The sequence below is a fragment of the Squalius cephalus genome (assembly GCF_949319135.1).
Source record: "Squalius cephalus genome assembly, chromosome: 22".
Lineage (NCBI taxonomy): Eukaryota > Metazoa > Chordata > Actinopteri > Cypriniformes > Leuciscidae > Squalius > Squalius cephalus.
This window is the reverse complement of record NC_137143.1, coordinates 7046469-7060715: the sequence shown is the minus strand read 5'-3', so window position 1 is coordinate 7060715 and position 14247 is coordinate 7046469. Positions and strand designations below refer to the sequence as shown.

At 38.5% G+C, this 14247-nt stretch overlaps 2 protein-coding genes across 2 annotated transcripts; both read left to right on the top strand.

Moving 5' to 3' along the window:
• The first annotated feature begins 24 nt into the window (after positions 1-24).
• pole4 (polymerase (DNA-directed), epsilon 4, accessory subunit) lies at positions 25-6139 on the top strand. The gene is made up of 4 exons (XM_079856680.1): positions 25-403; positions 2428-2512; positions 2615-2656; positions 5873-6139. The coding sequence occupies exons 1-4, from the start codon at positions 161-163 to the stop codon at positions 5884-5886; spliced, it is 384 nt and encodes a 127-aa protein (XP_079712806.1). The 5' UTR covers positions 25-160; the 3' UTR covers positions 5887-6139.
• Positions 6140-8865: 2726 nt separating this feature from the next.
• Positions 8866-11686, top strand: ccl44 (chemokine (C-C motif) ligand 44). The gene is made up of 5 exons (XM_079856753.1): positions 8866-8995; positions 9369-9498; positions 9815-9962; positions 10057-10089; positions 11322-11686. The coding sequence occupies exons 1-5, from the start codon at positions 8935-8937 to the stop codon at positions 11328-11330; spliced, it is 381 nt and encodes a 126-aa protein (XP_079712879.1). The 5' UTR covers positions 8866-8934; the 3' UTR covers positions 11331-11686.
• The last annotated feature ends 2561 nt before the right edge of the window (positions 11687-14247 follow it).

Genomic DNA, 14247 nt, shown 5'->3' with positions numbered 1-14247 from the left:
TTTACCGAATGGAATTAGTTGACCCTCTTAAATGACGTTGCGCTGTGACGTCTGTTCCGCCGTCCGCCTCGAGGTTGTGTTTACAGCCAGATTTGGCGGGAGAAGATTCGACTATCCGCTTTCGGTTTACAGCGCGTTCTATTAAGAGCCGCGTGCGTCAATGGCGGCGACTGTGTCAGCAGCTCCCGTGGAGTCAGACTTGGACCGCAGCGGAGCTGAAGACGAGCCCCGGGGCACCGAGCCGGAGGAGGACGGAGGGAATGGGCAAACTGGGCCCACCGCGGGCGCGCAGCAGAACCGCCTCGCCAAGTTACCGCTGTCCCGCATCAAAACACTGATGAAAGCAGATCCGGATGTGAGTCTGGCGAGTCAAGAGTCCGTGTTCATCATAGCTAAAGCCACGGTGAGACACGTACACACACACAGACACAGCTCTATCTTCAGCCAGACAGTCTTTATTTCTGTTTGTCTGTGTGTCTGCCTGCCTGCCTGCCTGTCTATATTGCATTCTCTCTGTCTACAGAGTTCAACTGTAAGAATGTATTTTCTGCCAGCCCAGTCGGGCCAGTATGTCATGTTTTTATTGGCCCTGCCAACATTTTCACAGGCCTTCGTTCTACACATGCTTGCATCTACAGTACTGGTCAAAAGTTTGAAAACATTACTATTTTTAATGCTTTTTAAAGAAGTCTCTTATGCTCATCAAGCCTGCATTTATTTGATCAAAAATACAGAAAAAGTAATATTGTGAAATATTATTGCAATAATATAATTTATAAAGAGAATATAACATATTTGCTTTGAAATATAATATATTTCTGTGATGAAAAGCTGAATTTTCATCAGCCATTTCTCCAGTCTTCAGTGTCACATGAATCCTTCAGAAATCATTCTATTATGTTGATTTGATTCTCAATGTTGGAAACAGTTGTGTTGCTTAACTTGCTTAATATATTTTTGGAACCTGTGATACTTTGATGAATAAAAAGTTAAAAAGAACAGCATTTGTTTAAAATAGAAATCTTTTATCTTTTAATATCACTTTTTATCAAGTTTATTTTGCTCTGCTAATTCAACCTTCGCACTCTGCTCTTACTGATGGAATGTAAAATCATTGAAGATTGGCCGCCAGGCCGTGCATATATAGGCCATATATATATATATGTGTGTGTGTGTGTGTGTGTATACAGTAGTCAACATTTGAAGTGGATCAAAACCTTTCATCAAAGTTATACATGAATTTTGAACAATACCTGTTCTTGTCTTAGGACAACTTTGATTAACTTTTATATTTATATAACTTTTTTGTGTGTATGTATGTATGTATGTATGTATGTGTGTGTGTGTGTATATATATATATATATATATATATATATATATATATATTACACATACATACACACACACACATACGGGGGTTGGACAATGAAACTGAAACACTTATATATTTATTTAAAAAAAAAATTTTCGTATGTAACCCAAAATGCTGGAAATTAAGCAGCCATAATACAATTCCATAAATTCATAAGCGCTTTACCGATTGGTTTGTAGTTTTTACTTTCTTATTTATACATTAATGACAATCACAAGTCATTTTTGTAATTTCAATGAAACCATTATTTGTATGTTAGCCAGCTTGATAATATGATCTTGGTGAAAATCTAGAATACATAACAGAAAACCAAACAGTTAAGTCTTCAAGGCATTAAAATGGTTGTTCAAGATCAGTGAATGTAAGATTTTTCTATTTGTCTCTCTCCCTCTCTGCTTGACTTGTCATTTAAATTTTAGATCTATCTATCTATCAATTTATCTGTCAATTTCATATCTATCTGCCTAGTGCACACTATACAATGTTTTTGCCAGGGTTTTCTTGTCTGTAGTTTGCAGATTGTGTGTAAAATTGTATTCGTAAGACACAAAATATAGTAAGACGGTCTCAGATCACATTTAAGCATTGTCCCATGAGCAAGTGTAATAAACTAAATACTAATAACTAAGCACTAATGCCGCTCAGTTCGAACTGCTTTATAAAGTGTGTCGGTTTATGCTCAGTGAAAGCCCATTACTGTAATTGCCTTACATGGCAGAATTGTTGAAGATGAAGTTCTCGGTGTCAAAAAAAAATTCACAGTCCTGCTGTGTGACTGTTCCTATGACATAGCAGCTGATAAAATGTATGAAAGAGGAGAGATGATGTGTTAAAAATATGGGCCTGTCATTATAACATTACATTCACGAATACAATGCTTGTCTGTCTGGATATTCTGAATTCAAACTAGGGTAGATTCTTTGATATGTTGTAAATCCGTTGCTTGAATTCACAGGGCCCAGGACAACTTTTATGGATGTCTCCCGCCTATACACTTGGTTGGGTAAAGACATATCTCAAATCTGAGTTGACAAAATTGTTTTTCTGCCTGCAGGAGCTTTTTGTTGAAATGATTGCAAAGGACGCTCTTGTTTATGCCCAACAGGGAAAGAGAAAAACTCTTCAACGCAAAGACTTGGGTAAGTTAAAACGTTAATTTTTAAAATGGTTTAAATTGAATTTTTAACTATAAACATCAGTGGTATTGATGAAGTAATGGTTGGTGCTTTTTCTCTTGGCAGATAATGCTATTGAAGCAATAGATGAATTTGCGTTTTTGGAAGGTAAGGGAGACATCATTTAATGTTATTTCCTGCTGGCAATGGTTTAAAGGAGTGAGGGAGAGTTTTATGGATCATTCTAATTGCCTATATTTCTTTCCTCCCTTTAAACCTCATTTTCCAAGAAAGGCAGAATTAAAACCAAACAATCTTGGTGCCTTGGTGTCAGATTATATGTGACTGCGCAGACCTTTGAGGGGGCCTTTATATATATATATATATATATATATATATATATATATATATATATATATATATATATATATATATATATACACACACACACACACACTCACCTAAAGGATTAATAGGAACACCTGTTCAATTTCTCATTAATGCAATTATCTAATCAACCAATCACATGGCAGTTGCTTCAATGCATTTAGGGGTGTGGTCCTGGTCAAGACAATCTCCTGAACTCCAAACTGAATGTCAGAATGGGAAAGAAAGGTGATTTAAGCAATTTTGAGCGTGGCATGGTTGTTGGTGCCAGACGGGCCGGTCTGAGTATTTCACAATCTGCTCAGCTACTGGGATTTTCACACACAACCATTTCTAGGGTTTACAAAGAATGGTGTGAAAATGGAAAAACATCCAGTATGCGGCAGTCCTGTGGGCGAAAATGCCTTGTTGATGCTAGAGGTCAGAGGAGAATGGGCCGACTGATTCAAGCTGATAGAAGAGCAACTTTGACTGAAATAACCACTTGTTACAACCGAGGTATGCAGCAAAGCATTTGTGAAGCCACAACACGCACAACCTTGAGGCGGATGGGCTACAACAGCAGAAGACCCCACTGGGTACCACTCATCTCCACTACAAATAGGAAAAAGAGGCTACAATTTGCACGAGCTCACCAAAATTGGACAGTTGAAGACTGGAAAAATGTTGCCTGGTCTGATGAGTCTCGATTTCTGTTGAGACATTCAGATGGTAGAGTCAGAATTTGGCGTAAACAGAATGAGAACATGGATCCATCATGCCTTGTTACCACTGTGCAGGCTGGTGGTGGTGGTGTAATGGTGTGGGGGATGTTTTCTTGGCACACTTTAGGCCCCTTAGTGCCAATTGGGCATCGTTTAAATGCCACGGCCTACCTGAGCATTGTTTCTGACCATGTCCATCCCTTTATGACCACCATGTACCCATCCTCTGATGGCTACTTCCAGCAGGATAATGCACCATGTCACAAAGCTCGAATCATTTCAAATTGGTTTCTTGAACATGACATTGAGTTCACTGTACTAAAATGGCCCCCACAGTCACCAGATCTCAACCCAATAGAGCATCTTTGGGATGTGGTGGAACGGGAGCTTCGTGCCCTGGATGTGCATCCCACAAATCTCCATCAACTGCAAGATGCTATTCTATCAATATGGGCCAACATTTCTAAAGAATGCTTTCAGCACCTTGTTGAATCAATGCCACGTAGAATTAAGGCAGTTCTGAAGGCGAAAGGGGGTCAAACACAGTATTAGTATGGTGTTCCTAATAATCCTTTAGGTGAGTGTATATACACACTCACTCACATATATAACAGCCTATGTTCCTCGACAGTTTTCAGTATCCCTCCACCACCCCGACTCCTCACTCTTGGCTGGTTTCCTATCACAGCCAGGAATACGGGGGGAGTACTCTGTGTTCGGGCCAAAATACTGAGCTCGCAGCCCTCTTCTTGGACAGCATGCCAAATATGCATACTCTTTACTCTACGTGATTATTTGTAAGTGTGAACTTGTGAAATGCAGTCTATCCTAAATCGCCGTTTTTGTCCTTAATCATTAGTTACAATAGGGGCTTTCGTACCGGAGGAAGGTTTCCATGGTTCATGGGGGGGTTTCATATATGTGTGCAATAACATTACGATGTCCAATCAATTTAAATAATGGGTTTAATTTGTCATTAAATGAGAGCTACTAATATTGTTAGTGCCGAGAATTTTCATGTGAATAAATCCATAGATCCGCAAATTTTTTTCTCATCAAACGCGAATTTGTTCATTAGTGGTTCTATATTAAACAAGGACACATTTGTGTGCAGTTTGTTTTGAGATTTCACTGGAACGAATAGAGTCTCCGCAACGGCGAATGATTAAAGCGCGCGTCCGTGTGAAGACTGTGCGCGAGCCACTAAAGAACACTATATCCATGCCACTACTGATAGCAGAGGCAACGAGCACTCAGCTGCTAGATTTAAAACAACATCACATTTCAGTGCTAGAACGCCTCTTATTTAACAAACGAAATGAATGCTCTGCTAGTTAACTAGAGATGTTTTATTTTTGTATTAGGTAGGCCTACATCCGTGCCGTGATATGTTTTAAAAAGTGGTGGGGACAATATCGACCCTGGCAAGAAGTGGTGGGGACATGTCCTGCCCGTCCCACCCGCAAATTATGCCTATGCATATAACTATTGGCGGAAGTACCTGCTTTTTGGCGTGTTCACACCGCAGGAACTGGGAATGATTTTAGTTATAGTAACGCCTTTTAGGGGGACTGAATTAGGTCCTACCTCAGAGTAGGGTCTGTTCCAGCACAATAGGAACTACCAGTGATGTAAGTGTACGTTAATTGGTCGAACACATGCCATATGAAACACCGGCACCTGCCATTTTTAAAAAGCAGTGTAAACACACAGTTTACAATACATACTCCACGAACATGGAAGACAGCAATAAGACATAACATACAGAAAGCTAATATTAACGTCATTTGTATGTCTGCAGCGTTGGGATCTTTTCTCAGCCTCTATGTACTGTAGCACTGCAAGTTGGAGATTTCTCTTAGCCCTCCTATTAGCTCTTTCATTACTTTCGCATTACTTGTATGTCTACATTCCATCTCCATTTTCACTGAACCCACAGCATACAACAAAACGCAGCTCCGATCGCAGCATTCTCCATCCTCCAGTTGTTGAATGCTGCAATTAAAAGACATTGCTGTTGGCTGGCTTACGTCATTTCAGAGTTCCTACTGGCGGTGCGATTGCAACCTGGAAAATGGCCCTGGGGAAAATTTTGTTCTTGGAGGACCTCTCAGGTGGCTAGTTCCTAGAACTAAGCCCCAAATGATAAACAGTTACTTACAGAGTCACTTGGGTCAATGATGCAAACTTACTAAGGTTCGGAACAAAAAGTGCAATGGAACAAAAGATCTGTGGAGGGAAATTGAATTTAAACTTTAAACTCAACTCTATTTTCTGTATCACTCTTGTGTAGGTACCCTGGACTGACTGAAAAGGTGCATACATATGAATATAAAGACTGTCAACAAGTTCTGAAGGGTCCCTCTCAGATTTGTGAAATCAAAAGAGAGGCAAACTGGCTGAAAATGTTTTTTATTATTATTGTGATGTTGGTATGCTTGGGCAGTTTGAAAATATTGTATAGTTGTCAAAGTTGTAAAATGCCAATTGTATTTTTCTCTTTTGTCCAATTCTTATAACCATGTATAGTGTTTAAATAAAGTGAAGCTCTTTTATCTGTTCCGGGTGTTGTGTTTTTCTTGTGCAAGTGGGATAAAATGATTTGTGTGAATTTATGCTTTATTTATTTTTATTTATTTTTTCGTTTCTTGTATTGCTAGACTTTGGATTATCAGCTGAAAGTCTGGTCTGCAGATTATTCTGGCCATAAATGATTCTGCTCACTAAAACCAGAAGAGGCCTTATTACCAACCTGTGAGGAACCAGCAACAGTTTTTGTTTTTATATGCCATAAATCTGAAATGTATCATATTACAGTGACTAGAAATGGAAAAACTCAAATTATGGCATCTCTATGAATAATTGTATAAAAAGTACATGAGAAATTGGTGGAAAATGCATGTAGACTTAAGAATTTATGACAGGCCAAAATGAATGGGTATCGATTATTTCACAGGCAGAAAATATACCAGAAAATCCTGCTGTGCTTTAGATTAAGATTTAATGGCACTAATATGGCAAATTTTGGCAGCCATCAGTTCTTCCTTGAAAGGCCCTTACTGCAAAAACAACTGGTTTCAAGAGATTTGCTGTTTTGAGGGAGTCCACTGTGGAGTTAGTCTCAGGGGTCAAAGGGTGCACTCATGCTTGTGGGCCACCTTCTGAAACCCAAAATGACACATGGGCCCCCTACAGTCTTGTGGACAGACCATTGAGGAAAAAGGAAAGTCCACAGCTGCCATATGTAAATAATAATAATTTAAAAAAAGCTTATAGAAACAATGTTTCTTTTCGGGCTGTGCAGTGGTTCCAGCAATTGTAAAATCAAATCTGATTGAAGCTTGCGACTTTTCAAAAGTGCTGTCCAGTTTTATTGTTCAATAAGCATTAGAAGGTCAGTGAAAGGACTATGAGCAGTGTCCCATCTGCATAATCAGACTACCTGTCTACCTCAATATCCAGGATGAGATAGGCATCACTGTTTCTCTCTTAATATCTGCGGCTTTGTCTTCAGGCACAGAGCTTAAAGACAAAATTTTACATGGCAACCAATCCCAAGATTTTTATGAATCACCAGATCAGGAGGAACTGAGCAGAATGTGCATGTTCATCTCACCATAGCATGTGTCTTTCCAGAGATTTAACTAAAGCGTGTCCCCAGGGAAAAACAGTCTGCCTTGAATGGACAGTCCTAGTGGTCTCGCAGTGTGAGAGATGCTGTCGATCCAGCAGAAATAAAAACATTGCCAAAAAAATTGAAAACCAATATTTTACGTTAGTTAAGTTGGCTTTATATCTTGATCCAGGACATAAAATTAATTAAGTTCAGATGAAGGCACGCAAGTATGTGAGTCATTACATGAGCAATTTAAGACCATGATGAAGAATGCATGCTGAGAATTCTTTGCATAGTTGTCTTCGTGTGGATGGGCTATTGTAACATGCTTCAATGACAAGTTAACAGAAGATGCTTAAGACGTCGTACTGCAATGGACTGAACCCATCACCAACAAAATCTACATCTCAAATTGTACCGCTTTTTAGAAATGGTGTGCTATCATTTCTACGATTAGGAGGGATTTACTCAAAGAAATATTTACTTTTGAAGTAGGAATGCTCTTTTTATTAGGGCCAGAACACCTTTGTATCCACACAGAAATATGATGAAACACTTTGCAAAGGCATTGTCATGAGTTAAGCATTAGCAAAGACCACTCAATTGATTTTGAAGATGAATAAATGTACTTTGACATGTTAAGTAATTTATAGAATTGTTATCTTTTATGACTCCATTCCCTGGGATGATGCAGTTGGTTTGTTAACTGACAAGGACTGCAAATCAGGCTCAAGTTACAATGGGTATAGGGTTCAAACTATCCTCGATTTTTTCCACTAGAAATGAAACAAATCATTTTGTTTGTTTTGTTTTCCCAGATACTCAAGCAGATGATGCAGTTTTTTAGTAATGTAAAAGCTGTGCTCATTTGTCAAAGGCCCATGAAGTTGTTCTTCATTCACAGAAGAACAGAGGTTTCTTTGAGCAGCGGCTGGCGTGTTTTGTTCAGAATGCTGTACAGCGATACTTTAATTGCCAAAGAGATATGCGGGTAAGACGATTGGCCCATGGACTCCATTAGGTCATGGGCAGGGTATGTTTTCAAATGCCTTCCACACCCACCTTGGACACGCAGATGGCATATTTTTTAATCTAATGATCCCAGGTATGCCAAAACCATAAAGTCCCAAAACTTGACATGAGGACAGGCTCTAAATGTCTGCAAGTATCCATATTGATTCCTGATGTTTTGTTCTTTCGAATGTTTTCTCACACTCCTCCCTGCAGACCCCAGGACTGTATTTTATCCAGCTCTAACATTTTTGACTGCAATAAATCATAAGTTTCCAAAAAAAAAAAGTTAGGCATTTTAATGTAAGGTGTTTCCTTCCCTTCATCATTCAACTTCAGGCCCATATTTCATTGCAGACGGCTGTTTTTAATCGTGTTTCTTCAAATGTTTGGAAGACTTTTTTATTGATTTATTATACAGAGCTTTTCAGTTGTAAATTCTAAAGCAAACAGGGATGATGGGCTCAAAACTGCAGTAATTATGCCATGCATCGCACCATCGCTTGCACAGCTCAATGTGTTAATTGAAGAGAGTTGTGCGTTTCTCAACAGTGAGGGGAGATGCTACGACTGTGAAAACAGCACACGAGGGGGGGAGCGAGGGAGATTGTGGGTGTGTTAGCGCGTGAGAGAAAAAATAGGGGAAGGGAGGGAGAGAGGAGAGAAATAAAAACAGCACAAGAGGACAGCAGACAGAACGGAGGAAAAAATCCCTCTGAGGTTCCACCATGTTCCTGCAGACTGTCTCCATCCTCTTCCTCTCGGCCGTCCTCTTCGGCTGCCTGGAAGGTAAGGTGAAACTCTCTCTCGCATCTGATTGTGATGTCGGAATGGGGCGGTTGGGACCAGATCTCGGTGGGAGGGAAAGAGGCATAATGCTGTGATAGCCAGACTGGTTCAGAAGCTTCGGATGCTGGAGTTTCACGCATGTCTGAGAATATGAGGTGTGTTAAAGCATGATGGGAGGCTGTGCCTGCCACAGGAAGCTCCAAAAAGAACGAAAAGGAGTCCAAATCTGATGATGACACTCGATTTCCTCTGCAAACTGTTGAACATGCCAGTTTCTATGCATAATTTCATCAGTTATGACACTTGACGATGGTTTCCAGGTGTGAATCTTTCTTGAATTCTGCTGCTGGTTTGTCACTTCTCTCTATGCCAGGGAAGGGTGTGCAAATGCAGCGAGATGTTCAGTGCTGCATGCAGTACTCTCACGGCAAAGTCCGGACCAAAGACGTCCTGAGGTATGAGAGGCAGACGGAGGGGCCGGATTGCAGCATAAGAGCCATCATGCAAGTATTCCAGGCATCCTGGAACAATCACAGACATGGAAAATATGCCCTATTAAAGCTCACAGGCATTGCCGTCTAAGCAGGTCAGATTTTTATTACTGAGAGCAGTAATTGTCAGGCAAGTAGAGCAAAAGAATGCACTCAGGCTGGGTGGACAATACCCAAACTGTTTCTTCACCGGGGCCAATTTGGCCTGCGCTGACTTGAAGCGTAGCAGATTAAGAGATTTGGGATTTGCTGTATGTAAAGAGAGAGGTTTTGGAGGGAGCTCTTGAAATCTTGGCGCTCATGTTCTCGATTGTTTGAATCATGACAGATTGTACACCAAAAAGGCGGTGAAGTGCGCTGATCCAAGGGACAGGAAGGTGAAGAGGTTACTACGGAAACTGAACCAGAGGCAGGGAGCCAAAGCCCACAGGACCATGTGGCCACATCGGCATATGAATCTGCCCGTCATGTCGGAGGTAAGATCTCCATGGAAGTAATGGCAGTATTGCTGTCCAAATAAAACTTGTGCTTAAATTGAGTATTGAAGAACCATTTTCTCTTTATTGACAGGTCGCTGTTGTTAACTCCCAAAAGATGAACAAGGTAAACAAGATCTGCAGGATGCCATTTCAGTAGAGTGCAAAAAGTAAAAATCCCATTCATTTTTTTCCATCGATATATTGATTTCTGATATCAACCTTTCATGATGGACCTACCATGAGCTCAGAGGTTAAGGTTGTATATGTCATTGTTATTTCAGCTTTATCTGAAACAAAACTGCATTTCATTGGTAAATTCCAAGTAAAAGAACTACATTACCAATAATCCTGAAGAGAGATCCACCAATTAGAGAAGTTGCTGTTACCATGGAAATGGAAATTGGTGCATAAAGGTTCAGCAGTGACCAACTACTCCCATGAAGAGTTATGAATAAGAATGCACAGAAATATTGAAAGTTCTGGCCGATATCAATAACCCAATCATTATTTTCATGTTATGGCCAATATGTATTTTCTATGGAAGCTTGTTTCCGCCACGGAATAAAAAAATGTAAAAGATTATTGCGACTTTTTATTTCACAATGCTGACTTTTTTTTCTTACAATTGCGAGAAATAAACTCGCATTTGCAAGTTATAAAGTCAGAATGCCGGAATCTAAACTCGCAATTTCAAGAAAAAAGGTCACAATTGCGAGTTTATATTCCGGAATTCTGACTTTATAACTTGCAAATGCGAGTTTATTTCTCGCAATTCTGAGAAAAAAAAAGTCAGTCTTTTTCCCGTCAGAATTTGACTTTTGGAATTGCTGACTTTTTTTCTCAGAATTGCAAGTTTATGTCTAACAATTCTGACTTTATAGCTCTCGATTGTGTCTTTATATTACGCAATTCTGACTTTATAACTTTTACAAGTTTATATTGCACAATTCTGAGAAAAAAAAGTCAGAATTGTGAGATAAAAAGTCACAATTAACTTTTTCATTTTTTATTCAGTGGTGGAAACAAGCTTTCATAATTTTCAATATATATTTTAATAATATAATATAATATAATATTATTGATATAATATTATATAATATTATATTATATTATATTATTAAAATATATATATTATATTATAATATAGAATTATTTTTCTTTTTTTTAAAAAGAATGATTTTTTTTTAAATGCAATGGAGAAAATAAATGGGAAAAATATTTATGTAGGTAACTGTTGTGCTTTTAGTATAAAATCGTTCGCTGTTGTTGTTTGCATTAGTCTTCAATTTAAAGATACTTACCTTGGTAAACTCTAATATTAAATTAATCAGAGTTGTTGTTGTTGTTTTCTTTCAGACCAAGTGAAATTTGAGGGAAGACAGGTGATTGATGAAACTCCAGCCTTCTCGTGTGTCACTGTTTTCTTATATATGTATAAGAAAATATATGTAGACTCATAACATTCACTACCAAACAGTATGTTATCCAGATATATTGTGATATTTAGATGTCCTCTCAAATGACTGTTAATCTATATGCCAAAGTATTCTTCTCTGAGACTTGTTGAAGGTTGTTTATAATCTCTGCAGCTATGTATAGTCTCTATAACTTATACAAGCTCTTCTATAGAGTCCAGTAAGCTGGTATGACTGTTCTCAAACAATTTATAGTGCAATTACAGAATCTCTTGTGTATGTTAAACACAACTGATTTTTATATATAAAAATAAATGAAAAATATTGAAAATCATTTTGTTTTTATTGTATATAGGACTGCACCATTTTTGCCTTTTGGATGTCTTTGTTCTTTCTGGAAATCTACACTTTTATACATTTTCACACCTAATTTTGATATAGAAAAGATATTACACTATTTTCTCTGCGTGGCTTGAGACACTGGGATAGGCTCCAGCATCGCTGGGACTTTACAAAGGACAAGAAGCTTGGAAAATTGATGGATGGATTACACTATCAACAACAAATTAAAAAATAACAAAATCTAAATAATTGTGTCTTTTTAAGGCACAGTATGTACGTTTCGTTGCTAGAGGTCGCTTATTCAAAACCATTACAAAGGCGTAGCATGATGATGTCATGAATGAGGGTGGAATCATGGGAGTTTTCGTCCACAGCCGATGGAAAGAAATCTGACAGAAATCATGTTCATGGATGGGCTAATGTCTTCAAATTTTATTAACTTTATTGTTGAATGAAGCAGGGCTGGGACATTTTACGTTGATGTTTTAAAGGAGAACTCCGGTCATTTTTAACATTGAGCTCATTTTTTTGTAAATTTGGAGTGCTGTCAATACAGAGAACAACGACAAAAATTGGTGTTGCCTACACCGTGTTATCCTCTTTTTAAAATGTGCACCCTGTTGACTTCAATGGGGCAATGTTTAAACCTGCTTTTAGCCTCTTAACATCCTTGATGTGTCATTACAAGTGCACAGGTCATGTGAGTGATTCCTTCGGAGTGAACGCGGGTGAATCTGACTGCAGTAGATGTGAAAGATATGAATAAAAATGATGTTAATTCAGCCAGCGCACATACCTGTATTTTCTTCCTGTTTTTGGTTGAAGTCCAAAGTAGTCGATTGTCGAGTTCACGCGCATAGGTTTAGTACCTATGATCACGCACGTGAACTTGTCGTTGTTCTCTGTACTGACAGCACTCCAAATTTACAAAAAAATGAGCTCAATGTTAAAAATGACCGGAGTTCTCCTTTAATTAGATCCTTTAGGTAGATCCTTTTCCTACTTAGCACCAAAACTCTGGAACAGTCTTCCTAACATTGTCCGGGAAGCAGACACACTCGGTTCAAATCTAGACTAAAAACACATCTCTTTGACCTAGCATACACATTACACATTATAAACTTCTATAATTCAAGGCTGAATAAAATAAAATAGGCTGCATAGTTTAGGTCAGCCGGAACCAGGAACACTTCCCATAAATCCTGATGTACTTGTTACATCATAAGAAGGATGGCGTCTACGCTAATATTAGTCTCTCTGTTTATCCCGAGGTTTACCGCAGTCCGCCGGATCCAGATCTGACGAAGGACCTGCGCCTGGACTCGACGACAACGCAGTCCTGAAGTGTCAACTAGTCTCTCCCTGTGAAGGCCTCCTTCCCTTCCCTTTACCTCTGTACAGATAAAACTTTGTCAAAATAATTCCAGTTCACATGGCTATGCGGAAATGATAAAAAATTCTGTATTCTAAATTTTTAAGGCCAGACAATTAATTTGTTGAGGTCAATTTGTAAAGAAAGACTACACGCCTGCACACATATATATTCAAACACGCACACCTATAGACTAAACACGTAATATGCATGTGCACGCCGTCAGCATCCTCACAGGTTTGCGTTTTTGAAGTTTGCGCAGAGATAACCTTTTTAAAAAAAAAAAAAAATTCAAGACTTGCACCTTGTTAACCTATTTCAAGGTTAGCGTTCTCGAGCCGCCAGGCTCTGTTGTTGTGCGGATGAGCGGCCTGAGCGCATGAAGGGTTTACGGTGTAGTGTTAGCGGCCCCTAAGTTAATAACTAATGTTCTTTGCAACGGAAGTAAATCAGTCAAAACTAACTTTAGCTGGACAGTAACTTTATTCTAGAGCTGCTGTAAAGCCAAAACAATCTCTGTTACTTTAATTTCCTATTATCTCTGTAAAGCTGCTTTGAAACAATCTATATTGTTAAAAGCGCTATATAAATGAAGAAGAAAAAAATGCTTATATGCTGCAGTCGGCTGCTGTCGCTCCTTTTGTTTTGTTGTTTATGTTTATTTTACTATTCAAATTATGATCCTTCTTCCCTAAACTTGAACTTTCTTAGGATTATGTTTGATCACTTAAATTCATATTATTTTCAATCTAGTGAAACAGCCGCAAGTACAGGTCACTTTATCTGACAAATTAAAATTGTAAGGTAAGACAGTGCTGTTTTTCTTAGTCAAAACAATCATACTAAAAATACAGTTGAGTGTGTTGATTGTTATGTTTTAATGTTCCTTTGTGCATGGCTTGGTGGCTGATATTGTTTCACATTGCAATAAGCTAGATAGACATCAGAGTATGATTTAATTAAAGCTGTATGACTTCAGCTGCTAAATGGCATGCAATTCATTTTACAACATTATGGCCCAGTTTCACAGACAGGGCTTAGATTAAGCCAGGATTAGGCTTTAGTTCAATTAGGACATTTAAGTAGCTTTTATAAACATGCCTTAGAAAAAAGTTTTCTTCTTGAGACAAAACAATGGCACTGAGATATTTTA

Bases quoted from the DNA above. Each gene is read 5' to 3' on its own strand.
- pole4 (XM_079856680.1), top strand. From the start codon at position 161: ATGGCGGCGACTGTGTCAGCAGCTCCCGTGGAGTCAGACTTGGACCGC. The intron at 404-2,427 runs GTGAGACACGTA...TTCTGCCTGCAG, and splicing joins TCATCATAGCTAAAGCCACG to GAGCTTTTTGTTGAAATGAT. The intron at 2,513-2,614 runs GTAAGTTAAAAC...TTCTCTTGGCAG, and splicing joins TCTTCAACGCAAAGACTTGG to ATAATGCTATTGAAGCAATA.
- ccl44 (XM_079856753.1), top strand. From the start codon at position 8,935: ATGTTCCTGCAGACTGTCTCCATCCTCTTCCTCTCGGCCGTCCTCTTC. The intron at 8,996-9,368 runs GTAAGGTGAAAC...TCTCTATGCCAG, and splicing joins CCTCTTCGGCTGCCTGGAAG to GGAAGGGTGTGCAAATGCAG. The intron at 9,499-9,814 runs GCAAGTATTCCA...GAATCATGACAG, and splicing joins TGCAGCATAAGAGCCATCAT to ATTGTACACCAAAAAGGCGG.